The sequence below is a fragment of the Leguminivora glycinivorella genome, chromosome 17, assembly GCF_023078275.1.
Source record: "Leguminivora glycinivorella isolate SPB_JAAS2020 chromosome 17, LegGlyc_1.1, whole genome shotgun sequence".
In the NCBI taxonomy this organism is placed as follows: domain Eukaryota; kingdom Metazoa; phylum Arthropoda; class Insecta; order Lepidoptera; family Tortricidae; genus Leguminivora; species Leguminivora glycinivorella.
The window spans coordinates 195,293-223,056 of record NC_062987.1 but is presented as its reverse complement, the minus strand read 5'-3'; the positions used below and the strand labels follow the sequence as shown (position 1 = coordinate 223,056).

The 27,764-nt window shown below is 37.1% G+C and overlaps 1 protein-coding gene across 1 annotated transcript; it reads right to left on the bottom strand.

Moving 5' to 3' along the window:
• Positions 1 to 8,233: 8,233 nt before the first annotated feature.
• LOC125235551 (36.4 kDa proline-rich protein-like) lies at positions 8,234 to 8,620 on the bottom strand. Its single transcript, XM_048142148.1, has one exon. The coding sequence runs from the start codon at positions 8,618 to 8,620 to the stop codon at positions 8,234 to 8,236; it is 387 nt and encodes a 128-aa protein (XP_047998105.1).
• Between the last annotated feature and the right edge of the window lie 19,144 nt (positions 8,621 to 27,764).

The following is a 27,764-nucleotide window of genomic DNA, read 5'->3' as shown; positions in this document are numbered from 1 at the left end:
CATTCGTTCTATTTACAACTTAGGAACACGTGAATCAGTAAGAGAACTCTTCAAAGAAATTAATATCTTAACTGTAGCTTCCCAATACATTTATGATAGTATAATTTATGTTGTTAAGAATTTAGACTGTTTCACTAAGAATTCTGATATCCATAATTATAACACTAGAAACAAAAATAAACTTGCCATAAAGAAGTTTCGTGTCCGTAAAGTACAGAAGTCATTTGTTGGGCAATGCATTCATTTTTATAATAAGTTACCTGACACTGCTTTGATATTACCCCTCCCAGCTCTTAAGAACTACTTAAAAAAATCATTGATGTTAAAGGCTTATTACAGAGTCGAGGACTATTTGACACACAAACATGCATGGCCCGAACCAGAAACTACAAAAAACGAATAGCAATTAAAATAATTGTATTATGTATAGAGGACACAGTTCAGATAAGAAAGCACATCAAATATTTTATATTTTATGTTGTGTAGGTAAATTACATATTTAATGATATTGAGATTCATATTATCTTTTTCTTCTGTGACAATTTGATATGTTTTCTCTGAAGAAGAACGACGTATTATTAAGCAATAATATAATTTATTGAAATTAATTTCCATAGAGTACCTAGTCTGTTCATATTCTTTGATGAATACTATTGCATGTTAAATTGTATCTTGTTATTTAATGCATGTTAGTTATAAGATGTAATGTTTTGAAAAGAAGTTGCCCGCCGAGTTTCTTGCCGGTCCCATAGTGGATACCCCCCTCCCAACTGAGGGGGGACTGAAATCTTCTCGAGGCTGAGGCGTAGGGTTAGAGCCGGCGTAGCTTTATTTGACGTTCATATGCGCATTGTAATATGCCTACTTGACAAATAAATATTTCATTTTCATTTTCATTTTCATTTTCATTTTCATTTTTTTAAAATCATGTTTGAAATTTCGATTTTGTCAAGTTACAGGAGTGATCTGCTGAAAGATTTTCACGAGTTCCAGGAGAGAACTAGGTCTTAAATGATAGCTGTGGCCCTAGACTGTACAAAACAAAAGAGTTCTAGGCATTCAGGATGCTTTTAGATTTTTTTTAAAGTCATGTTTGAAATTTCGATTTTGTCAAGATACAGGTGTGATCTAGAGGCCACAGCTATCAACCTAGTTCTCTCCTAGAACTCGTGAAAATCTTTAAGCAGATCACACCTGTAACTTGACAAAATCGAAATTTAATACCTAAATTAAAAAAAAATCTAAAAGCCACCTAAATGCCTAGAACTCTTTTGTTTTGTACAGTCTAGGGCCACAGCTATCATTTAAGACCTAGTTCTCTCCTAGAACTCGTGAAAATCTTTCAGCAGATCACACCTGTAACTTGACAAAATCGAAATTTCAAACATGATTTAAAAAAAAATCTAAAAGCATCCTGAATGCCTAGAACTCTTTTGTTTTGTATATTCTAGGGCCACAGCTATCATTTAAGACCTAGTTCTTTCCTGGAACTCGTGAAAATCTTTCAGCAGATCACACCTGTAACTTGACAAAATCTAAATTTCAAACTTGATTTAAAAAAAATTTTAAAAGGTTCCTGAATACCTAGAACTCTTTTGTTCTGTACAGTCTAGGGCCACAGCTATCATTTATGATCTAGTTCTTTCCTGGAACTCGTGAAAATCTTTCAGCAGATCACACCTGTGTCTTGACAAAATCGAAATTTCAAACTTGATATAAAAAAAATTCTAAAAGGGTCCTGAATACCTAGAACTCTTTTGTTCTGTACAGTCTAGGGCCACAGCTATCATTTAAGACCTAGTTCTCTCCTGGAACTCGTGAAAATCTTTCAGCAGATCACACCTGTAACTTGACAAAATCGAAATTTCAAACTTGATAAAAAGAAATCTTAAAGCATCCTGAATGCCTAGAACTCTTTTGTTTTATACAGTCTAGGGCCACAGCTATCATTTAAGACCTAGTTCTCTCCTGGAACTCGTGAAAATCTTTCAGCAGATCACACCTGTAACTTGACAAAATCGAAATTTCAAACTTGATTTAAAAAAAATTCGAAAAGGGTCCTGAATACCTAGAACTCTTTTGTTCTGTACAGTCTAGGGCCACAGCTAACATTTAAGACCTAGTTCTTTCCTGGAACTCGTGAAAATCTTTCAGCAGATCACACCTGTAACTTGACAAAATCGAAATTTCAAACTTGATATAAAAAAAATTCTAAAAGGGTCCTGAATACCTAGAACTCTTTTGTTCTGTACAGTCTAGGGCCACAGCTATCATTTAAGACCTAGTTCTTTCCTGGAACTCGTGAAAATCTTTCAGCAGATCACACCTGTAACTTGACAAAATCGAAATTTCAAACTTGATAAAAAAAAATCTTAAAGCATCCTGAATGCCTAGAACTCTTTTGTTTTATACAGTCTAGGGCCACAGCTATCATTTAAGACCTAGTTCTCTCCTGGAACTCGTGAAAATCTTTCAGCAGATCACACCTGTAACTTGACAAAATCGAAATTTCAAACATGATTTAAAAAAAATTCGAAAAGGGTCCTGAATACCTAGAACTCTTTTGTTCTGTACAGTCTAGGGCCACAGCTATCATTTAAGACCTAGTTCTTTCCTGGAACTCGTGAAAATCTTTCAGCAGATCACACCTGTGACTTGACATAATCGATTTTTCAAACTTGATTTAAAAAAAAATCTAAAAGCATCCTCAATGCCTAGAACTCTTTTGTTTTGTACAGTCTAGGGCTACAGCTATCATTTAAGACCTAGTTCTTTCTTGGAACTCGTGAAAATCTTTCAGCAGATCACACCTGTAACTTGACAAAATCGAAATTTCAAACATGACTTTAAAAAAAATCTAACAGCATCCGGAATGCCTAGAACTCCTTTGTTTAGTACAGTATAGGACCACAGATATTATTTAAGACATAGTTCTCTCCTAGAACTCGTAAAAATCTTTCAGCAGATCACACCTGTATCTTGACAAAATCGAAATTTCAAACTTGATTTAAAAAAAAATCTAAAAGGGTCCTGCATACCTATAACTCTTTTGTTCTGTACAGTCTAGGGCCACAGCTATCATTTAAGACCTAGTTCTCTCCTGGAACTCGTGAAAAACTTTCAACAGATCACACCTGTAACTTGACAAAATCGAAATTTCAAACATGACTTTAAAAAAAATCTAAAAGCATCCTGAATGCCTAGAACTCTTTTGTTTTGTACAGTCTAGGACCACAGCTATCATTTAAGACCTAGTTCTCTCCTTGACAAAATCGAAATTTAATACCTAAATTGAAAAAAAAATCTAAAAGCTACCTGAATGTCTAGAACTCTTTTGTTTTGTACATTCTAGGGCCACAGCTATCATTTAAGACATATTTCTCTCCTGGAACTCGTGAAAATCTTTCAGCAGATCACACCTGTAACTTGACAAAATCGAAATTTCAAACATGATTTTAAAAAAAATCTAAAAGCATCCTGAATACCTATAACTCTTTTGTTCTGTACAGTCTAGGGCCACAGCTATCATTTAAGACTTAGTTCTTTCCTGGAACTCGTGAAAAACTTTCAACAGATCACACCTGTAACTTGACAAAATCGAAATTTCAAACATGACTTTAAAAAAAATCTAAAAGCATCCTGAATGCCTAGAACTCTTTTGTTTTGTACAGTCTAGGACCACAGCTATCATTTAACACCTAGTTCTCTCCTGGAACTCGTGAAAATCTTTCAGCAGATCACACCTGTAACTTGACAAAATCGAAATTTCAAACTTGATTTAAAAAAAATTCTTAAAGGGTCCTGAATACCTAGAACTCTTTTGTTCTGTACAGTCTAGGGCCACAGCTATCATTTAAGACCTAGTTCTTTCCTGGAACTCGTGAAAATCTTTCAGCAGATCACACCTGTAACTTGACAAAATCGAAATTTCAAACTTGATTTAAAAAAAAATCTAAAAGGGTCCTGAATACCTAGAACTCTTCTGTTCTGTACAGTCTAGGGCCACAGCTATCATTTCAGACCTATTTCTCTCCTGGAACTCGTGAAAATCTTTCAGCAGATCACACCTGTAACTTGACAAAATCGAAATTTCAAACTTGATTAAAAAAAATTCTAAAAGGGTCCTGAATACCTAGAACTCTTTTGTTCTGTACAGTCTAGGGCCACAGCTATCATTTAAGACCTAGTTCTCTCCTGGAACTCGTGAAAATCTTTCAGCAGATCACACCTGTAACTTGACATAATCGATTTTTCAAACTTGATTTAAAAAAAAATCTAAAAGCATCCTGAATGCCTAGAACTCTTTTGTTTTGTACAGTCTAGGGCCACAGCTATCATTTAAGACCTAGTTCTCTCCTGGAACTCGTGAAAATCTTTCAGCAGATCACACCTGTAACTTGACAAAATCGAAATTTCAAACTTGATTTAAAAAAAATTCTAAAAGGGTCCTGAATACCTAGAACTCTTCTGTTCTGTACAGTCTAGGGCCAGAGCTATCATTTAAGACCTAGTTCTCTCCTGGAACTCGTGAAAATCTTTCAGCAGATCACACCTGTAACTTGACAAAATCGAAATTTCAAACTTGATAAAAAAAAATCTAAAAGCATCCTGAATGCCTAGAACTCTTTTGTTTTGTACAGTCTAGGGCCACAGCTATCATTTCAGACCTATTTCTCTCCTGGAACTCGTGAAAATCTTTCAGCAGATCACACCTGTAACTTGACAAAATCGAAATTTCAAACATGATTTAAAAAAAATTCGAAAAGGGTCCTGAATACCTAGAACTCTTTTGTTCTGTACAGTCTAGGGCCACAGCTATCATTTAAGACCTAGTTCTTTCCTGGAACTCGTGAAAATCTTTCAGCAGATCACACCTGTGACTTGACATAATCGATTTTTCAAACTTGATTTAAAAAAAAATCTAAAAGCATCCTCAATGCCTAGAACTCTTTTGTTTTGTACAGTCTAGGGCTACAGCTATCATTTAAGACCTAGTTCTTTCTTGGAACTCGTGAAAATCTTTCAGCAGATCACACCTGTAACTTGACAAAATCGAAATTTCAAACATGACTTTAAAAAAATCTAACAGCATCCTGAATGCCTAGAACTCCTTTGTTTAGTACAGTATAGGACCACAGATATTATTTAAGACATAGTTCTCTCCTAGAACTCGTAAAAATCTTTCAGCAGATCACACCTGTATCTTGACAAAATCGAAATTTCAAACTTGATTTAAAAAAAAATCTAAAAGGGTCCTGCATACCTATAACTCTTTTGTTCTGTACAGTCTAGGGCCACAGCTATCATTTAAGACCTAGTTCTCTCCTGGAACTCGTGAAAAACTTTCAACAGATCACACCTGTAACTTGACAAAATCGAAATTTCAAACATGACTTTAAAAAAAATCTAAAAGCATCCTGAATGCCTAGAACTCTTTTGTTTTGTACAGTCTAGGACCACAGCTATCATTTAAGACCTAGTTCTCTCCTGGAACTCGTGAAAATCTTTCAGCAGATCACACCTGTAACTTGACAAAATCGAAATTTCAAACTTGATTTAAAAAAAATTCTAAAAGGGTCCTGAATACCTATAACTCTTTTGTTCTGTACAGTCTAGGGCCACAGATATCATTTAAGACTTAGTTCTTTCCTGGAACTCGTGAAAAACTTTCAACAGATCACACCTGTAACTTGACAAAATCGAAATTTCAAACATGACTTTAAAAAAAATCTAAAAGCATCCTGAATGCCTAGAACTCTTTTGTTTTGTACAGTCTAGGACCACAGCTATCATTTAGGACCTAGTTCTCTCCTTGACAAAATCGAAATTTAATACCTAAATTGAAAAAAAAATCTAAAAGCTACCTGAATGTCTAGAACTCTTTTGTTTTGTACATTCTAGGGCCACAGCTATCATTTAAGACATATTTCTCTCCTGGAACTCGTGAAAATCTTTCAGCAGATCACACCTGTAACTTGACAAAATCGAAATTTCAAACATGATTTTAAAAAAAATCTAAAAGCATCCTGAATACCTATAACTCTTTTGTTCTGTACAGTCTAGGGCCACAGCTATCATTTAAGACTTAGTTATTTCCTGGAACTCGTGAAAAACTTTCAACAGATCACACCTGTAACTTGACAAAATCGAAATTTCAAACATGACTTTAAAAAAAATCTAAAAGCATCCTGAATGCCTAGAACTCTTTTGTTTTGTACAGTCTAGGACCACAGCTATCATTTAATACCTAGTTCTCTCCTGGAACTCGTGAAAATCTTTCAGCAGATCACACCTGTAACTTGACAAAATCGAAATTTCAAACTTGATTTAAAAAAAATTCTTAAAGGGTCCTGAATACCTAGAACTCTTTTGTTCTGTACAGTCTAGGGCCACAGCTATCATTTAAGACCTAGTTCTTTCCTGGAACTCGTGAAAATCTTTCAGCAGATCACACCTGTAACTTGACAAAATCGAAATTTCAAACTTGATTTAAAAAAAATTCTAAAAGGGTCCTGAATACCTAGAACTCTTCTGTTCTGTACAGTCTAGGGCCACAGCTATCATTTCAGACCTATTTCTCTCCTGGAACTCGTGAAAATCTTTCAGCAGATCACACCTGTAACTTGACAAAATCGAAATTTCAAACTTGATTAAAAAAAATTCTAAAAGGGTCCTGAATACCTAGAACTCTTTTGTTCTGTACAGTCTAGGGCCACAGCTATCATTTAAGACCTAGTTCTCTCCTGGAACTCGTGAAAATCTTTCAGCAGATCACACCTGTAACTTGACATAATCGATTTTTCAAACTTGATTTAAAAAAAAATCTAAAAGCATCCTGAATGCCTAGAACTCTTTTGTTTTGTACAGTCTAGGGCCACAGCTATCATTTAAGACCTAGTTCTCTCCTGGAACTCGTGAAAATCTTTCAGCAGATCACACCTGTAACTTGACAAAATCGAAATTTCAAACTTGATTTAAAAAAAAATTCTAAAAGGGTCCTGAATACCTAGAACTCTTCTGTTCTGTACAGTCTAGGGCCAGAGCTATCATTTAAGACCTAGTTCTCTCCTGGAACTCGTGAAAATCTTTCAGCAGATCACACCTGTAACTTGACAAAATCGAAATTTCAAACTTGATAAAAAAAAATCTAAAAGCATCCTGAATGCCTAGAACTCTTTTGTTTTGTACAGTCTAGGGCCACAGCTATCATTTCAGACCTATTTCTCTCCTGGAACTCGTGAAAATCTTTCAGCAGATCACACCTGTAACTTGACAAAATCGAAATTTCAAACTTGATTAAAAAAAATTCTAAAAGGGTCCTGAATACCTAGAACTCTTTTGTTCTGTACAGTCTAGGGCCACAGCTATCATTTAAGACCTAGTTCTCTCCTGGAACTCGTAAAATCTTTCAGCAGATCACACCTGTAACTTGACATAATCGATTTTTCAAACTTGATTTTAAAAAAAATCTAAAAGCATTCTGAATGCCTAGAACTCTTTTGTTTTGTACAGTATAGGGCTACAGCTATCATTTAAGACCTAGTTCTTTCTTGGAACTCGTGAAAATCTTTCAGCAGATCACACCTGTAACTTGACAAAATCGAAATTTCAAACATGACTTTAAAAAAAATCTAACAGCATCCTGAATGCCTAGAACTCCTTTGTTTTGTACAGTCTAGGGCCACAGCTATCATTTAAGACCTAGTTCTCTCCTGGAACTCGTGAAAATCTTTCAGCAGATCACACCTGTAACTTGACAAAATCGAAATTTCAAACTAGATTTAAAAAAAAAATCTAAAAGGGTCCTGAATACCTAGTACTCTTTTGTTCTGTACAGTCTAGGGCCACAGCTATCGTTTAGGACCTAATTACGGTCTGGAACTCCATGAAATATTTGAGCATAGCCTGTATTATGTTTGAAAAATTATATATTATTAATGTTTTGTTTTTTTTTTGGATTTGTTTCTTGAGTAAGAGCCTAGAACTCGTGAGTTCTGTAAACGATGGAGCTAGATCTTTTATTTGGGTCCAAAATTACGTTTGTGTGTTTATAAATTACACCAACAGAGCATGTGTGAAGTTAGCATATCAATTTATTTGAAAATAACTGTTAAATGCTGGTGATGGTCAGTGCTTTGGTTTATTTTTGTCAGGAACTCCTGGTTTTCGTGTGGCGGAGCTGTGTACTAAATTTTAATCCATTCGGGAACAAATGATATGCTGGAGTGGGAAGTTAGCATATAAATTCTGGACAAACTACTGTTGTGGAATTGATGGGGAGCTCAGCGAAGACGGGGCTCTCAGTGATGATCGGGGCATCGACGACGACGGGGGCATCCACAATGATGGGGAGCTCAGCGAACACAGGGCTCTCAACGATGGGGGTGTCGACAACCACGGGGCTCTCAACGATGGGGGTGTCGACGACGACGGGGCTCTCAACGATGGGGCTCTCAACCAGGGCGGGTCCAACGGAGATGGGGCTCTCAATCAGGGCGGGTCCAACGGAGATGGGAGCATCGACGATGGGCGCGGAGCCACCACCGGGGGTGACCAGAGCGCGGGTCGGGCCAGCGACGGCCACGGCGACGACGGAAGCGACGATCAGCAGGAATTTCATGGTTGCTGCAAACAAAAGTGTGTTTTACTTGCAGGCGTGGAAAAGACAAGGTTTCATTGCAAGTTGATTATTTAAAACAATCTTTTACTTAAAGATGTTGCAAGCACAACGATGATTTTAGACGAAAACAGACACATTTAGACACATTTAGACAGATTTTAGAGGTTTATTTGTATTGGTACTTACTATGAAGTAATTACATAATAGTACATGAAGCACCGAGCTCAATAATTTGAATTCGTTTCAAGTATATTATAATTTTAATAACAGTATTTTTCCGGTATTACGCGATCTCGAATAGCGGATTGAATAGGAGATTGTGAAATACGGATATTTGATTGAAATACTAATAATTTTGTATGTATTTGAAACTCACCTGTTTGGTTTGATGTTTTAAACTATGCTTTTGCTAAAAAATATCCTAGTTTTATACCAATTTCTTATCATCGTCTGGAACTACTGCATATCGTAATCGTTAAGTAATCTTAATATACTTTAATCCAGTTGTTTACAACCATTTATACCATTTATTTACTTTTTTTACACAAGATTTGCTTACAAACACATGAGTCATCTAGACTACTAAAAGATTACACGGCCTTATCACAGAAACGCGTCTTTAACCTGCCCACCCCAAGAGTTAACTCAGCTTTTGGCAAACGCTTTGGGGATCGCATCCGTGCGTCTACATACAACGCAATTAATAAATTATGTAACCTTAGGGTCTGTAGTCTAAAGGAGGCAAAAGTATTACTCTGGAATTTTTTGCATTCACAGAAATATGCTGAGACAGAAGATTTCGTAGCTTCAACCTTTTAGTTTCAACTTAAGCCTTGGTTGTATAAATTTTACTTTTAAGTATAGGTAGTTTTATTTAAAATTGTAACTAATTCAGTAACACAATGTAAATGGTTCCCCGCGACACAGGCACAGCCTAGTGCGAGGACCCCTGGAAATGTAGAAACCGAACTCTGTTAATAAACTTTCTTTCTTTCTTTCTTTCTTTCTTTATTTATGGTTAAATTTGAGGTGAAGATTAAATTTTGGCAAATTGTATAAGTAATCAGCCGCTTTCTTTTTCTAATCCTTAGATTATTGAGAAATGAGGGAAACGTTTGAAAATATTTCAATGAAGTTATTCAATTTTATCTTGTGCAATAGGAGAAATAAAATTTGGACTATGACAAGAGCACTTGTGTGACCTTCAAGTGACTGAGTGGCATCAGATCGCACAGGATAGGAGCGAATGGCGGAATATTGTGTCGGAGGCCAAGATCCACTTCGGGTCGCTGAGCCATCGCAGTAAGTAAGTAAGTATGACAAGAGCACCAAAATTCAAAACCCTTTTTGAGGTTTGGCAAAAATAAACGCATTTATCATTCATCTTCATAAAATATACATATCTACATATTTAGAGACCACATGAAACTGCTCAAGAGGTTGAAAAAAAACATAATTGTGACATTGCATACTCTTGCCAGCCTCTCGCCTACACCACAACTGAACCCATATCCCACAGTCGACTTCTACGAAACTCAATGGTGGAAAGGATTTGTGATATTCTTAACCCTTTCCCTAAATGAAAAAAATACGGATGTATGTCCGTATAGTAGGTCCTTTGTACTACATTTAGAATTTCATGTAGGTACATATTCTAAGTTTTTTGCAAATAAATTATTGTTTGTTTGTTTGTTTGTTTATTGATAATAATTATCAATAAACAAACAAATTATTTGTATTTAGTACTTGTACTTGGTTTGGTCTGTGGTGTCTTAATTGACAGATTAAAGTCGACGAGTAGAAAAAAAGCTTCTTTTGTACTTTGAATAACCACACTACTTTCGGTGCTAAAATAATTTTGTTGTGGCGCCGACATTTTTTACGAGTGAAAAAGGTAAACAAACACGGCCAAAGAAACTATTCTACGAAGTGCCCGCTATAGAGCTAGGAATATCGACGAATGCGTTGCTTTAATCGATCTGCCGTGTTGTTTATCAGACACATCGTGATATTCCTGGAGAACTTTTAGGCATTTCATGATTTGGTGCCGTTTCTCGATATGCCTAGGAATCTCGTGATCTGGCGGATTGTACGATCGGTCGTCGACATACATATTTAATTTGGACTATGTTGATCAAATAGTTACTAAGAGACGGCCATTCAAAGGTTTGCACAATTTCTACAAAAGAAAAAACAAAGCCAATTATGACTAAATCGATTATGCATAATAGAATTATTCATAAAAAAATTATGCCACAACAGGGTGAACCGGAAGATTCACTTCCACCTTGTAAGCAATATAGCTCTGGCACCACATTTTGGACGGCCGGCGGCCAGCAAAGGTGAAAGTCCTGCGGCCCGTTCCTACTCCAACCGGTCAAAGAAGGTATGCTGGAGAAAGGTTCCTGACGGACTAATGGAGGCATGGAACCCAAGGGACGCCACTTTACATTCAGCTTGCCACAAGTTGCCTTGCCCTATAATTATATTAAATACCAAATATTTATTATTTATTTATATTGTTACCGTTTTATTTTATATTACTATGTTCCACAAACTTGGCTTAATTTAGGGCTACGTCTGGGGATAGGATATTTTTAGGGTCCCGTAGTCAACTAGGAACCCTTATAGTTTCGCCATGTCTGTCTGTCCGTCCGTCCGTCCGTCCGTCCGCGGATAATCTCAGTAACTGTAAGCACTAGAAAGCCGAAATTTGGTACCAATATGTATATTAATCACGCCAACAAAGTGCAAAAATAAAAAATGAAAAAAATGTTTTATTAGGGTAGCCCCCCTACATGTAAAGTGGGGGCTGATTTTTTTTTTCATTTCAACCCTAACGTGTGATATATTGTTGGATAGGTATTTAAAAATAAATAAGGGTTTACTAAGATAGTTTTTTGATAATACTAATATTTTCGGAAATAATCGCTCCTAAAGGAAAACAAAAGTGCGTCCCCCCCCTCTAACTTTTGAACCATATGTTTAAAAAATATGAAAAAAATCACAAAAGTAGAACTTTATAAAGACTTTCTAGGAAAATTGTTATGAACTTGATAGGTTCAGTAGTTTTTGAGAAAAGTACGGAAAACTACGGAACCCTACACTGAGCGTGGCCCGACACGCTCTTGGCCGGTTTTTTTAATCATATGCTGTCAATTCTACTAGCCAAGTAGATGTCGTACAGTAAAATGGCTCCAATATTATTAAGGTTATCTTTTAACGTGATTAATTAAACAAAGTCTTACTTAATAAACAATTTATTAAGAATATGTATCACTTATCACAGTTTATTGACACTGCACCAAAGGTAAAAGGTTGGTTAGCTTATGTATATAAATAAAATAAAAGCGCCGTTTCCGGTTTAGTTCAGGATGTCGGGGAGGGTGATCAAGGGGCGACCTCGACTTTGATAATCGTCATCGCAACCACGTTTACAGTTTATTTCTGTTGAGAATTAAAAAAAAATTGGGTTAAAAAACTATGAAAAAGGATTTTTTCATGATGAAAGTATCGCGCTAACCGAAGACAATATTAATTATTAGGTGAAAATGTAAATAACTTAAAAACACGTCTGAATTAATGATAACATTAACGATTTCTACGTCTGGTTTATTTTCGCCCATATAATATTTTTCATTTCAGCCCTTTTTCATTGTGGAACATCCCACATTACAATACAACTTACAAACTAAATGCAGAAGTCAAAATATTGCAAAGAATTTTTTTATTGCACTGCAATGGACTTTTGCATTTACAATTTCTGTCAACTAAATTAAACTAAAATGTTCCTTTTGGCATTAACAAATGATGTCACATAAAACAAAAGACTGCGGAAGAAAACATTAAAATCGCGAGATAACGAATTCCTCGGACTTTAACTCGTTTATTGGCGTTGTAAATAAATATAAAACCGTAATAAATGTAAATTCGGCCGCCGATACGCCGCTGATAACTTGTGTTTTGACACGTGATCCTGATAATGTTGTGTCACTATTGTGTGTTAATTTTTGAAGACTGTAAAAACAAAAAAATCCAATCGTCTATGTTTTCCAGCTCATATAGCCCAACAATCTTCAAATCAAGGGTGAACAGACACCTTCTGAGCGAGCTCCATCGTAGGCCACGTCTTCTGTGTCCATCATTAAGCCCATTTATATAAATATAAAAGAGACAAGAGTCATAAAAATATTCTGTAATATAGCCCAAAAAAACGTAACAAATCATTGGATCACGGCTCGCCGTCACTAATGATGTTTTAGAACGAGACTATCTTTGACTGTACGGTTACAGTTTAGTCTACACAGACACAAGACCGCAGCTAAATAGCACTAGACCCTACTCATAGTGTTGTGTTCCTGCCGGTGAGTAAGGCTGCCAGAGCTCAACGAGGGTGCGGTGTGTTGGTTACGGAAGGACCTATGGAACTAATTTGTTCCGTCTATTGTCCTTTGAGTCGTCGGCAACCCGAACCCTCCTTAGAACTTGTACACTCCTTTTTGCTGTGTACTTAACACAGCAAAAGGGAGTGTACAAGTTTATAATAGGTTGGCAACGCGCATGTGACACTCCTTGAGTTGCAGGCGTCCATATTTTGGTTACGGCGACCGCTTTCCATCAAGCGGACCGTGTGCTTGTTTGCCACCGACGTAGTATAAAAAAAAAAGTCTCTGCAAGATGTTTTTGTGAAACCAATACTGAAATCGCGAAAAAAAATTTTGCTGTCCCATATCATGACAGTCGAAATGTAAGAAACAGCCAACTTTTTTTGCGAATTCAGCGTTGTTCCCATAATAAAAGTTGTTCATTATGACCTCAATAGTCACTATGCAAAATTTGAACGGTCCGTTTTGTTTCACCCTGTATAGCCTGTATTTTCATCTAACTGTGTTGAGTAAACTAAAAGGGCTAGACGAAGAGTAATTTTATGCAAAGATATTTCAAAGGCCACTTTCCTTACAAGTTTCAAGCACTGGTCATTTGCATGGAAAAGTGCATCTCAGGGGTAGTTTTTATAACGTGTTTATGTTTAAGTACATGAAAATAAAACCAAGGACGATATAATACTGGGACAGACAAAGCCCATACAAAAAAGCGTACCCCTGAAATGTGCCTTTTAGTCTTAAAACTAGATGGCGCTGTTTCGCAGCCTGGAAGTGGCCAAAATCATATTTTCCCGAAATATTTTTTTGCATGTCTTTATTTTTTACTAGCTTTTACCCGCGGCTTCGCCCGCGTAGTAAAAGTATTCATTAAGATTTTCATTTGGATCCGTAGGGACCGTAGGTTTCTCTGTAGGTATATTTATCTGCGATTATTTCGATTGCACGTAATACTTTTGCTTGCAATGATTGTAGAAATATTACACATCGACCACAGCGTAGGTAATTCTATATACGCTGGGGAAACCTTTATAAACATCCCACATAGCCCGTATTTCGACACTATGATCGGTAAAAAGTACTTTTTTCTATTATCCCTTACAATTTTTTACATTTTGCTTATACTTATCGCAAACGTAATCTTCAAGCAAGCAAACAACGATCGTCTTAGAGCACATTGATTGTAAGAGACCGCCGACCAATTATCCGTATGCCTCTAACGATACCCATATCCGTATCCGTATCCGTATCCCTATCGCTATCGCTATCGCTATCGCTAACGCTATCGCTATCGCTATCGCTAACGCTATCGCTATCGCTGTCGCTATCGCTATCCCTATAGCAATCCCTATCGCTTTCCCTATCGCTATCCCTATCGCTATCCCTATCGCTATCCCTATCCCTATCGCTATCCCTATCCCTATCCCTATCCCTTATCAAGATGTTTAATGATATAACACTTTAAGTTCTCACGCATTGTACACATATTTAAAGTCACAACATACAGGTCGAACGCGATTAATTAACATTATTTTTACCTTTTTAGGGTTCCGTAGCCAAAATGGCAAAAACGGAACCCTTATAGTTTCGTCATGTCCGTCTGTCCGTCTGTCCGTCTGTCCGTCTGTCCGTCTGTCACAGCCGATTTACTCGGAAACTATAAGTACTACAGTGATGAAATTTGATGGGAATATGTGTTGTATGAACCGCTACAAAATTATGACACTAAATAGTAAAAAAAAGAATTGGGGGTGGGGCCCCCCATACATGTAACTGAGGGATGAAAATTTTTTTTTCGATGTACATACCCGTGTGGGGTATCAATGGAAAGGTCTTTTAAAATGATATAAAGTTTTCTAAAAAACATTTTTCTTAAAGTGAACGGTTTTTGAGATATCAGCTCTCAAAGTCGTAAAAAGTATGTCCCCCCCCTCTATTTTTATAACTACGGGGTATAAAATTCTAAAAAAAATAGAGGTGATGCATGCTAATTAACTCTTTCAACGATTTTTGGTTTGATCAAAGTATCTCTTATAGTTTTTGAGATAGGTTGATTTAACTGTAATTTTGGTTAAGTTATTGTGCTTACACTGAAAACGATGGCTGAACCTTATAAGATAGATCAAAAAATATACTACAGTATTGTACACCTTTAAAAATCCGAATAAGTTTATTATATTTGCTGCTACGGAACCCTTTGTGCGCGAGCCCGACTCGCACTTGTTTCCCAACGTTTCGATTTAAAGTCACATACAGGTCGAACGCGATTAATTAACATTATTTTTACCTTTTTTCCCAACGTTTCGGCCAGGTTGCACTGGCCGTGGAAGACTGACGTCCCAGCAAAATGTCACCGGAGATGTAAACAACACAAAACTACCCGATATTAATTTATATAAATGTTCGGGGTAGACAAATAAATATAATCTACCCGCTTTTAGTTAATGTTTATTTCCCACCATGTTTATTTTAAAGGTAATAATCGCGTTCGACCTGTATGTGACTTTAAATATATGTTTAATGATTTCTTATCAAGTGCTAAAATATAAAGTTTCATGGTTTTATCTTTTAAAATTAAGAAATACCATACAAACTTTCAACCTATTTTTCAACCCCTTCATCCCTTTTTTTCGAAATAAAAAGTAGCCTATGTTCTGTCTCAGGGTCTAAAGATTGTCTGTTCCAAATTTCATCAAAATCGGTTGCGTGGTTTAAGCGGGAAAGCGTAACAGACAGACAGACAGAGTTACTTTCGCATTTATAATATTATAGTATATAGTATAGTATATAGTATATATAGTATATTATAGTATATATGGAGGATAATAACAAATGACATGCTTCTTTATTTTAATATCACGTCAATACACATTTTGAAAAAAATAAATTTGTAGGCATCATCAGTGTAGTTATGATAGTATTTAATAGGTGGCGCTAAAAAATTTAGGTACGATTCTTAGTATGGAGATTCTCCTCCTTCTTCCTCCTACCCTTATCCCACGTTATGTGGGGTCAGTACAACATGTCTTCCTCTTCCATTCTCCCCTATCTTTCGTCATCTCAACACTCACATCTTTCTTTCTCATGTCCTTTTTCACACAATCCATCCATCGTTGTTTGGGTTTACCCCTCCCTCTCCATCCAATAACATTCATCTCCAACATTCTTAGTATGGAGATTGTAAATCCTATATAAAATACTAGCTTTTACCCGCGGCTTCGCCCGCGTAATAAAAATATTCTTATTGAAACGTTTACAAAAAATAAGATTTTCATTTGGATCCGTAGGTTTCTTTGTAGGTACATCTGTCCGCGATTATTTCGATTCAGGTAAAGCGGGGCAATTTTCGACTGGGGGGCCATTGTAACTGATCTATTTGCTGTACTGTCCGGTTTTGGCTGACTGTACCTTACACATATTACTATCGTTTTTAAAGAAATTCTTGCAATGATTGTAGAATTGTTACACAGCGACCACAGCGTAGGTAGTAGGTACGAATATGTATGAATTTTACCTATATAAATATTTATACTGGGGAAACTTCATACAACCCACATAGCCAGTATCTCGACGCTATGGTCGGTAGGGTAAAAAGTACTTCCTTGCATTATCGCTTACAATTTTTTCCATTTTGCTTATATTGCAAACGTAATCATATAAAAGGCAAGCAAACAACGATCTTCTTACAGCACATTGAATGTAATAATTATTACGGATGCAGGATACTCACCGATGCCTACTTACTAATCCCTTCCCACTGAGCCACCTGCATTTTACACTGCCTATATATCGATTGCCGACCGATTATTCCGACCCCAATCCCTATTCTTATCCTCGTCCCTATCTCTATCTTTGTCCCCGTCCCTGTCCCTGTCCCTGTCCCTGTCCCTGTCCCTGTCCCTGTCCCTGTCCCTGTCCCTGTCCCTGTCCCTGTCCCTGTCCCTGTCCCTGTCCCTGTCCCTGTCCCTGTCCCTGTCCCTGTCCCTGTCCCTGTCCCTGTCCCTGTCCCTGTCCCTGTCCCTGTCCCTGTCCCTGTCCCTGTCCCTGTCCCTGTCCCTGTCCCTGTCCCTGTCCCTGTCCCTGTCCCTGTCCCTGTCCCTGTCCCTGTCCCTGTCCCTGTCCCTGTCCCTGTCCCTGTCCCTGTCCCTGTCCCTGTCCCTGTCCCTGTCCCTGTCCCTGTCCCTGTCCCTGTCCCTGTCCCTGTCCCTGTCCCTGTCCCTGTCCCTGTCCCTGTCCCTGTCCCTGTCCCTGTCCCTGTCCCTGTCCCTGTCCCTGTCCCTGTCCCTGTCCCTGTCCCTGTCCCTGTCCCTGTCCCTGTCCCTGTCCCTGTCCCTGTCCCTGTCCCTGTCCCTGTCCCTGTCCCTGTCCCTGTCCCTGTCCCTGTCCCTGTCCTGTCCTGTCCCTGTCCCTGTCCCTGTCCCTGTCCCTGTCCCTGTCCCTGTCCCTGTCCCTGTCCCTGTCCCTGTCCCTGTCCCTGTCCCTGTCCCTGTCCCTGTCCCTGTCCCTGTCCCTGTCCCTGTCCCTGTCCCTGTCCCTGTCCCTGTCCCTGTCCCTGTCCCTGTCCCTGTCCTGTCCCTGTCCCTGTCCTGTCCCTGTCCCTGTCCCTGTCCCTGTCCCTGTCCCTGTCCCTGTCCCTGTCCCTGTCCCTGTCCCTGTCCCTGTCCCTGTCCCTGTCCCTGTCCCTGTCCCTGTCCCTGTCCCTGTCCCTGTCCCTGTCCCTGTCCCTGTCCCTGTCCCTGTCCCTGTCCCTGTCCCTGTCCCTGTCCCTGTCCCTGTCCCTGTCCCTGTCCCTGTCCCTGTCCCTGTCCCTGTCCCTGTCCCTGTCCCTGTCCCTGTCCCTGTCCCTGTCCCTGTCCCTGTCCCTGGCCCTGTCCCTGTCCTTGCCCCTGTAAAATTATCATGCTAGGAGGTGAACTTTGAAAAATCCTTTCTTAGTGCTCCTCTAAGGAACTTCCGTGTCAATTTGAAATCTCTTGAACCAGAAGTAAAGATAAAAACTAAAGCTATACTTATGGCTATTTTGGATATTTTAACCCCATTGCACAACAACAGGGGAGAAAATTTCTTTTCCACCTCATTAGATTTTAAAATCGTTGTATTTATCGTGATCAGCGACCCGATAAACCATAAAAACGATACCCTTATTGTGTTTTTGACTTTACCCCCTTTGCACCCCTTTAGGGGTCAAATTTTCAAAAAACCTGAAACATGTATTTAGTCATATGTCTTTAGGAATCCTCCTGTGAAGTTTCGAATAAAATAGTCAAACTAATCTTGTTTCCCCATACAAACTTTGAACCCCCATTTCACCCTTTTAAGAGGAAAATTTTGAAAAATCCTTTCTTAGTTCTCCTCTACACCATATAAGGAACCTATATGCCAAATTTGATATCTCTAGGACCAGCGGTATCGGCTGTGTTGATATGTCAATCAGTCAGTCAATATCTTCTTTTATATATTTAAACCCCATTGCACCACAACAAGGGAGAAGGTATTTCACTTCCGCCTCGTTAGATTTTAAAAACGTTGTATTTATCGTGATCAGCGACCCGATAAACCATAAAACCGATACCCATATTGATTTTTTTACTTTATCACCCCCTTTTCACCCTTTTAGGGGTTAAATTTTCAAAAAACCTGAAACACGTATTCAGTCATATGTATTAAGGAATCTTCCTGTGAAGTTTCGAATAAAATAGTCAAACTAATCTTGTTTCCCCATACAAACTTTGAACCCCCATTTGACCCCCTTAGGAGGTGAATTTTGGAAAATCCTTTCTTAGTGCTCCTCTACACTATATAATTCCTTATAGGTTCCCCTATGTGCCAAATTTGAAATCTCTAGGACCAGCGGTTTCGGCTGTGCGTTGATATGTCAGTCAGTCAGTCAGTCAGTCAGTCAGTCAGTCAGCTTCTTCTTTTATATATTTAGATAGAAGATAAATCATCCTTGATAAAACTAATTTTATGGTGTATTCTTTACAAAATGAGGCTAGAAGTACCAAGCTGGGTTGGCACCGATGAAACGTAAATGTGATGTTACTGTGACAGGTCACAAGCCCTTCGCGGGGATTATGAATTTTCATAAATGTTCCTTTTTTAAAGTACCTACCTAATTCAAAAAATAACCCTTTATTTTTTTGGTTTAATACTTTGTTTTAGCTATTTGAAAAACTGCTCAATTCAGCAATCTCTAGAATGGCTAAAAATGCGATCTCATGGAAACTTTATTCATAAAACCGTAGTTCATAAAAACTGCAGTTCATACTTCATTGCAACCGCGTTTTAAAAGCAACAAAAACAAAAGACGGATGCTTGCAAACCGAGCCAGTTGTTCCCGATGCTTACAGAGCTATTTATTATTACTTATTGTCCCGGATTTATAGGTTCACATTTTTGACACATTTGTTTTGAAGTATGTTGCGATGTGGCTAAGACGTATTGTTTGCCAAATCTAACGATTAATTTCGAATTGGTTGAATCGATTAGGCTCTATGTACAAGGAGGCGCTTAAACAAATATACCATTTCTATCAACTTACTGAAATGTCATTTGAATCGAAATGACAGACTCTGCCACAGCACTAGTTTAAAAATAAAAATGAATGATAAAAATGACGTAATAAGTAAATCCTGCGAGATAAATTAATATCGTAATTAAAATACTCACTAACGAAGATCCGCAAAAATGTAACATGTGTTAGATTATGTTTAAAGTAAGCGAAATATTGTTTTTAAGTGCTTGATTTTTTTAAATATTATTACAGGATTTTATTTAAAATTTCATTAGGTTGCGCGAGTTTACGTTTTGTGGACGCTGTCATGTGTCAAAAAGAGGTTCTTACAGCTCTGGGACAATACATTGATATGATTTGGATATCTGGGTAATGCACTAACGCTTACAATATCATCGTTATCATTATATCTCAATCGCTCCCTATTGGCGCAACGGAGCAAAACTGAGCATTTCTTTTTTTTTGCCATTTTTTTTATTTTGATTAATTTAGGGAATTTTAGGTCAATTGTACTCAGAATCACGAGTACTTTCAATCTCACTGGGAGACAAAAAGTGTCTCAGAATTTCCATACATTTTTGTTACTTTCCTCTTTTGTTACCCCACACAACATGTACGGAAAATGGTAACAAAGTAAGAAAACATCGTATGGTACAATTTTTTTAACTACTAGGATTGAAAAAGCTAGTGATTCTGAGTAGAAATAGCATAATTTTTTTCAATAACATCACATTTCATAAAAGTGGCGAAAAAAAAAAGAAATGCTCAACTGGGTTTCGAACGGCGTCTAGTTTCAACGATTGACAATTCGTAAACTAGAACATTCCTTTACTAATCCGCGAATTAATAACGTTGCACGTTAATCAGTGCTAACCCGTCATACTTACTTGCGTATTTTTTTTACATGCAATTAATTTTCCCACCCTCCCACCGCGAAAATAAAAATAAATAAATATAACAACCCACCACAAAAAATACAAAACTCGACACGTGTTTCGCCTCTCTACGAGGCATCCTCAGGAGCTGATGCCAATGGGGGATGTCTGAAAATTTTAAAATCGCCTGATATTTTTTCTGTTAGATTTTTTTTTAAGTCATGTTTGAAATTTCGATTTTGTCAAGTTACAGGTGTGATCTGCTGAAAGATTTTCACAAGTTCCAGGAGAGAACTAGGTCTTAAATGATAGCTCTGGCCCTAGACTGTACAGACCGAAAGAGTTCTAGGTATTCAGGACCCTTTTAGATTTTTTTTTAAATCAAGTTTGAAATTTCGATTTTGTCAAGTTACAGGTGTGATCTGCTGAAAGATTTTCACGAGTTCCAGGAGAGAACTAGGTCTTAAATGATAGCTCTGGCCCTAGACTGTACAGACCGAAAGAGTTCTAGGTATTCAGGACCCTTTTAGAATTTTTTTTAAATCAAGTTTGAAATTTCGATTTTGTCAAGTTACAGGTGTGATCTGCTGAAAGTTTTTCACAAGTTCCAGGAGAGAACTAGGTCTTAAATGATAGCTGTGGCCCTAGACTGTCCAGAACAAAAGAGATCTAGGTATTCAGGACCCTTTTAGATTTTTTTTTAAATCAAGTTTGAAATTTCGATTTTGTCAAGTTACATGTGTGATCTGCTGAAAGATTTTCACGAGTTCTAGGAGAGAACTAGGTCTTAAATAATAGCTGTGGCCCTAGACTGTACAAAACAAAGGAGTTCTAGGCATTCAGGATGCTGTTAGATTTTTTTTAAAGTCATGTTTGAAATTTCGATTTTGTCAAGTTACAGGTGTGATCTGCTGAAAGATTTTCACGAGTTCCAAGAAAGAACTAGGTCTTAAATGATATCTGTAGCCCTAGACTGTACAAAACAAAAGAGTTCTAGGCATTCAGGATGCTTTTAGATTTTTTTTTGAATCAAGTTTGAAAAATCGATTTTGTCAAGTAACAGGTGTAATCTGCTGAAACATTTTCACGAGTTCTAGGAGAGAACTAGGTCTTTAATAATAGCTGTGGCCCTAGACTGTATAAAACAAAGGAGTTCTAGGCATTCAGGATGCTGCTAGATTTTTTTTAAAGTCATGTTTGAAATTTCGATTTTGTCAAGTTACAGGTGTGATCTGCTGAAAGATTTTCACAAGTTCCAGGAGAGAACTAGGTCTTAAATGATAGCTGTGGCCCTAGACTGTACAAAACAAAAGAGTTCTAGGCATTCAGGATGCTTTTAGATTTTTTTTTAAATCAAGTTTGAAATTTCGATTTTGTCAAGTTACAGGTGTGATCTGCTGAAAGATTTTCACGAGTTCTAGGAGAGAACTAGGTCTTTAATAATAGCTGTGGCCCTAGACTGTATAAAACAAAGAAGTTCTAGGCATTCAGGATGCTTTTAGATTTTTTTTAAAATCATGTTTGAAATTTCGATTTTGTCAAGTTACAGGTGTGATCTGCTGAAAGATTTTCACGAGTTCCAGGAGAGAAATAGGTCTTACATGATAGCTGTGGCCCTAGAATGTACAAAACAAAAGAGTTCTAGACATTCAGGTAGCTTTTAGATTTTTTTTTCAATTTAGGTATTAAATTTCGATTTTGTCAAGTTACAGGTGTGATCTGCTGAATGATTTTCACGAGTTCCAGGAAAGAATTAGGTCTTGAATGATAGCTGTAGCCCTATACTGTACAAAACAAAAGAGTTCTAGGCATTCAGGATGCTTTTAGATTTTTTTTCAATCAAGTTTGAAATTTCGATTTTGTCAAGTTACAGGTGTGAGCTGTTGAAAGTTTTTCACGAGTTCCAGGAGAGAACTAGGTCTTAAATGATAGCTGTGGCCCTAGACTGTACAGAACAAAAGAGTTCTAGGTATTCAGGACCCTTTTAGAATTTTTTTAAAATCAAGTTTGAAATTTCGATTTTGTCAAGTTACAGGTGTGATCTGCTGAAAGATTTTCACGAGTTCCAGGAGAGAACTAGGTCTTAAATGATAGCTGTGGCCCTAGACTGTATAAAACAAAAGAGTTCTAGGCATTCAGGATGCTTTAAGATTTTTTTTTATCAAGTTTGAAATTTCGATTTTGTCAAGTTACAGGTGTGATCTGCTGAAAGATTTTCACGAGTTCCAGGAAAGAACTAGGTCTTAAATGATAGCTGTGGTCCTAGACTGTACAGAACAAAAGAGTTCTAGGTATTCAGGACCCTTTTAGAATTTTTTTTATATCAAGTTTGAAATTTCGATTTTGTCAAGTTACAGGTGTGATCTGCTGAAAGATTTTCACGAGTTCCAGGAGAGAACTAGGTCTTAAATTATAGCTGTGGTCCTAGACTGTACAAAACAAAAGAGTTCTAGGCATTCAGGATGCTTTAAGATTTTTTTAAAGTCATGTTTGAAATTTCGATTTTGTCAAGACACAGGTGTGATCTGCTGAAAGATTTTCACGAGATCCAGGAAAGAACTAGATCATAAATGATAGCTGTGGCCCTAGACTGTACAGAACAAAAGAGTTCTAGGTATTCAGGAACCTTTTAGATTTTTTTTAAAATCAAGTTTGAAATTTAGATTTTGTCAAGTTACAGGTGTGATCTGCTGAAAGATTTTCACGAGTTCCAGGAAAGAACTAGGTCTTAAATGATAGCTGTGGCCCTAGAATATACAAAACAAAAGAGTTCTAGGCATTCAGGATGCTTTTAGATTTTTTTTTAAATCATGTTTGAAATTTCGATTTTGTCAAGTTACAGGTGTGATCTGCTGAAAGATTTTCACGAGTTCTAGGAGAGAACTAGGTCTTAAATGATAGCTGTGGCCCTAGACTGTACAAAACAAACGAGTTCTAGGCATTTAGGTGGCTTTTAGATTTTTTTTTAATTTAGGTATTAAATTTCGATTTTGTCAAGTTACAGGTGTGATCTGTTGAAAGTTTTTCACGAGTTCCAGGAGATAACTAGGTCTTAAATGATAGCTGTGGCCCTAGACTATACAAAACAAAAGAGTTCTAGGCATTCAGGATGCTTTTAGATTTTTTTTCAAGTCATGTTTGAAATTTCGATTTTGTCAAGTTACAGGTGTGATCTGCTGAAAGTTTTTCACGAGTTCCTGGAGACAACTAGGCCTTAAATGATAGCTGTGGCCCTAGACTGTACAGAACAAAAGAGTTCTAGGTATTCAGGGCCCTTTTAGATTTTTTTTTAATCAAGTTTGAAATTTCGATTTTGTCAAGTTACAGGTGTGATCTGCTGAAAGATTTTCACGAGTTCCAGGAGAAAACTAGGTCTTAAATGATAGCTGTGACCCTAGAATGTACAAAACAAAAGAGTTCTAGGCATTCAGGATGCTTTAAGATTTTTTTTAAAGTCATGTTTGAAATTTCGATTTTGTCAAGACACAGGTGTGATCTGCTGAAAGATTTTCACAAGTTCCAGGAGAGAACTAGGTCTTAAATGATAGCTGTGGCCCTAGACTGTACAAAACAAAAGAGTTCTAGGCATTCAGGATGCTGTTAGATTTTTTTTTAAATCAAGTTTGAAATTTCGATTTTGTCAAGAAACAGGTGTGATCTGCTGAAAGATTTTCACGAGTTCTAGGAGAGAACTAGGTCTTTAATAATAGCTGTGGCCCTAGACTGTATAAAACAAAGGAGTTCTAGGCATTCAGGATGCTGTTAGATTTTTTTTTAAGTCATGTTTGAAATTTCGATTTTGTCAAGTTACAGGTGTGATCTGCTGAAAGATTTTCACGAGTTCCAGGAGAGAACTAGGTTTTAAATGATAGCTGTGGTCCTAGACTATACAAAACAAAAGAGTTCTAGGCATTCAGGATGCTTTTAGATTTTTTTTAAAGTCATGTTTGAAATTTCGATTTTGTCAAGTTACAGGTGTGATCTGCTGAATGTTTTTCACGACTTCCAGGAGAGAACTAGGTCTTAAATGGTAGCTGTGGCCCCAGACTGTACAGAACAAAACAGTTCTAGGTATTCAGGACCCTTTTAGATTTTTTTTAAAATCAAGTTTGAAATTTCGATTTTGTCAAGTTACAGGTGTGATTTGCTGAAAGATTTTCACGAGTTCCAGGAGAGAACTAGATCTTAAATGATACCTGTGGCCCTAGACTGTACAAAACAAAAGAGTTCTAGGCATTCAGGATGCTTTTAGATTTTTTTAAAAGTCATGTTTGAAATTTCGAATTTGTCAAGTTACAGGTGTGATCTGCTGAAAGATTTTCACGAGTTCCAGGAAAGAACTAGGTCTTAAATGATAGCTGTGGCCCTAGACTGTACAGAACAAAAGAGTTCTAGGTATTCAGGACCCTTTTAGAATTTTTTTTATATCAAGTTTGAAATTTCGATTTTGTCAAGTTACAGGTGTGATCTGCTGAAAGATTTTCACGAGTTCCAGGAGAGAACTAGGTCTTAAATTATATCTATGGTCCTAGACTGTACAAAACAAAAGAGTTCTAGGCATTCAGGATGCTTTAAGATTTTTTTAAAGTCATGTTCGAAATTTCGATTTTGTCAAGACACAGGTGTGATCTGCTGAAAGATTTTCACGAGTTCCAGGAAAGAACTAGATCATAAATGATAGCTGTGGCCCTAGACTGTACAGAACAAAAGAGTTCTAGGTATTCAGGAACCTTTTAGATTTTTTTTAAAATCAAGTTTGAAATTTAGATTTTGTCAAGTTACAGGTGTGATCTGCTGAAAGATTTTCACGAGTTCCAGGAAAGAACTAGGTCTTAAATGATAGCTGTGGCCCTAGAATATACAAAACAAAAGAGTTCTAGGCATTCAGGATGCTTTTAGATTTTTTTTTAAATCATGTTTGAAATTTCGATTTTGTCAAGTTACAGGTGTGATCTGCTGAAAGATTTTCACGAGTTCTAGGAGAGAACTAGGTCTTAAATGATAGCTGTGGCCCTAGACTGTACAAAACAAAAGAGTTCTAGGCATTTAGGTGGCTTTTAGATTTTTTTTTAATTTAGGTATTAAATTACGATTTTGTCAAGTTACAGGTGTGATCTGTTGAAAGTTTTTCACGAGTTCCAGGAGATAACTAGGTCTTAAATGATAGCTGTGGCCCTAGACTATACAAAACAAAAGAGTTCTAGGCATTCAGGATGCTTTTAGATTTTTTTTCAAGTCATGTTTGAAATTTCGATTTTGTCAAGTTACAGGTGTGATCTGCTGAAAGTTTTTCACGAGTTCCTGGAGAGAACTAGGCCTTAAATGATAGCTGTGGCCCTAGACTGTACAGAACAAAAGGGTTCTAGGTATTCAGGGCCCTTTTAGATTTTTTTTTAATCAAGTTTGAAATTTCGATTTAGTCAAGTTACAGGTGTGATCTGCTGAAAGATTTTCACGAGTTCCAGGAGAAAACTAGGTCTTAAATGATAGCTGTGGCCCTAGAATGTACAAAACAAAAGAGTTCTAGGCATTCAGGATGCTTTTAGATTTTTTTTAAAGTCATGTTTGAAATTTCGATTTTGTCAAGACGCAGGTGTGATCTGCTGAAAGATTTTCACAAGTTCCAGGAGAGAACTAGGTCTTAAATGATAGCTGTGGCCCTAGACTGTACAAAACAAAAGAGTTCTAGGCATTCAGGATGCTGTTAGATTTTTTTTTAAATCAAGTTTGAAATTTCGATTTTGTCAAGAAACAGGTGTGATCTGCTGAAAGATTTTCACGAGTTCTAGGAGAGAACTAGGTCTTTAATAATAGCTGTGGCCCTAGACTGTATAAAACAAAGGAGTTCTAGGCATTCAGGATGCTGTTAGATTTTTTTTAAAGTCATGTTTGAAATTTCGATTTTGTCAAGTTACAGGTGTGATCTGCTGAAAGATTTTCACGAGTTCCAGGAGAGAACTAGGTTTTAAATGATAGCTGTGGTCCTAGACTATACAAAACAAAAGAGTTCTAGGCATTCAGGATGCTTTTAGATTTTTTTTAAAGTCATGTTTGAAATTTCGATTTTGTCAAGTTACAGGTGTGATCTGCTGAATGTTTTTCACGACTTCCAGGAGAGAACTAGGTCTTAAATGGTAGCTGTGGCCCCAGACTGTACAGAACAAAACAGTTCTAGGTATTCAGGACCCTTTTAGATTTTTTTTAAAATCAAGTTTGAAATTTCGATTTTGTCAAGTTACAGGTGTGATTTGCTGAAAGATTTTCACGAGTTCCAGGAGAAAACTAGGTCTTAAATGATAGCTGTGACCCTAGACTGTACAGAACAAAAGAGTTCTAGGTATTCAGGACCCTTTTAGAATTTTTTTTAAATAAAGTTTCAAATTTCGATTTTGTCAAGTTACAGGTGTGATCTGCTGAAAGATTTTCACGAGTTCCAGGAGAGAACTAGATCTTAAATGATACCTGTGGCCCTAGACTGTACAAAACAAAAGAGTTCTAGGCATTCAGGATGCTTTTAGATTTTTTTAAAAGTCATGTTTGAAATTTCGAATTTGTCAAGTTACAGGTGTGATCTGCTGAAAGATTTTCACGAGTTCCAGGAGAGAACTAGGTCTTAAATGATAGCTGTGGCCCTAGACTGTACAGAACAAAAGAGTTCTAGGTATTCAGGACCCGTTTAGAATTTTTTTTAATCAAGTTTGAAATTTCGATTTTGTCAAGTTACAGGTGTAATCTGCTGAAAGATTTTCACGAGTTCCAGGAGAGAACTAGGTCTTAAATGATAGCTGTGGCCCTAGACTGTACAAAACAAAAGAGTTCTAGGCATTCAGGATGCTTTTAGATTTTTTTTTAAATCAAGTTTGAAATTTCGATTTTGTCAAGTTACAGGTGTGATCTGCTGAAAGATTTTCACGAGTTCCAAGAAAGAACTAGGTCTTAAATGATAGCTGTAGCCCTAGACTGTACAGAACAAAAGAGTTCTAGGCATTCAGGATGCTTTTAGATTTTTTTTAAAGTCATGTTTGAAATTTCGATTTTGTCAAGTTACAGGTGTGATCTGCTGAAAGTTTTTCACGAGTTCCAGGAAAGAATTAGGTCTTAAATGATAGCTGTGGCCCTAGACTATACAGAACAAAAGAGTTCTAGGTATTCAGGGCCCTTTTAGATTTTTTTTTTAATCAAGTTTGAAATTTCGATTTTGTCAAGTTACAGGTGTGATCTGCTGAAAGATTTTCACGAGTTCCAGGAGAGAACTAGGTCTTAAATGATAGCTGTGGCCCTAAAATGTACAAAACAAAAGAGTTCTAAGCATTCAGGATGCTTTGAGATTTTTTTTAAAGTCATGTTTGAAATTTCGATTTTGTCAAGATACA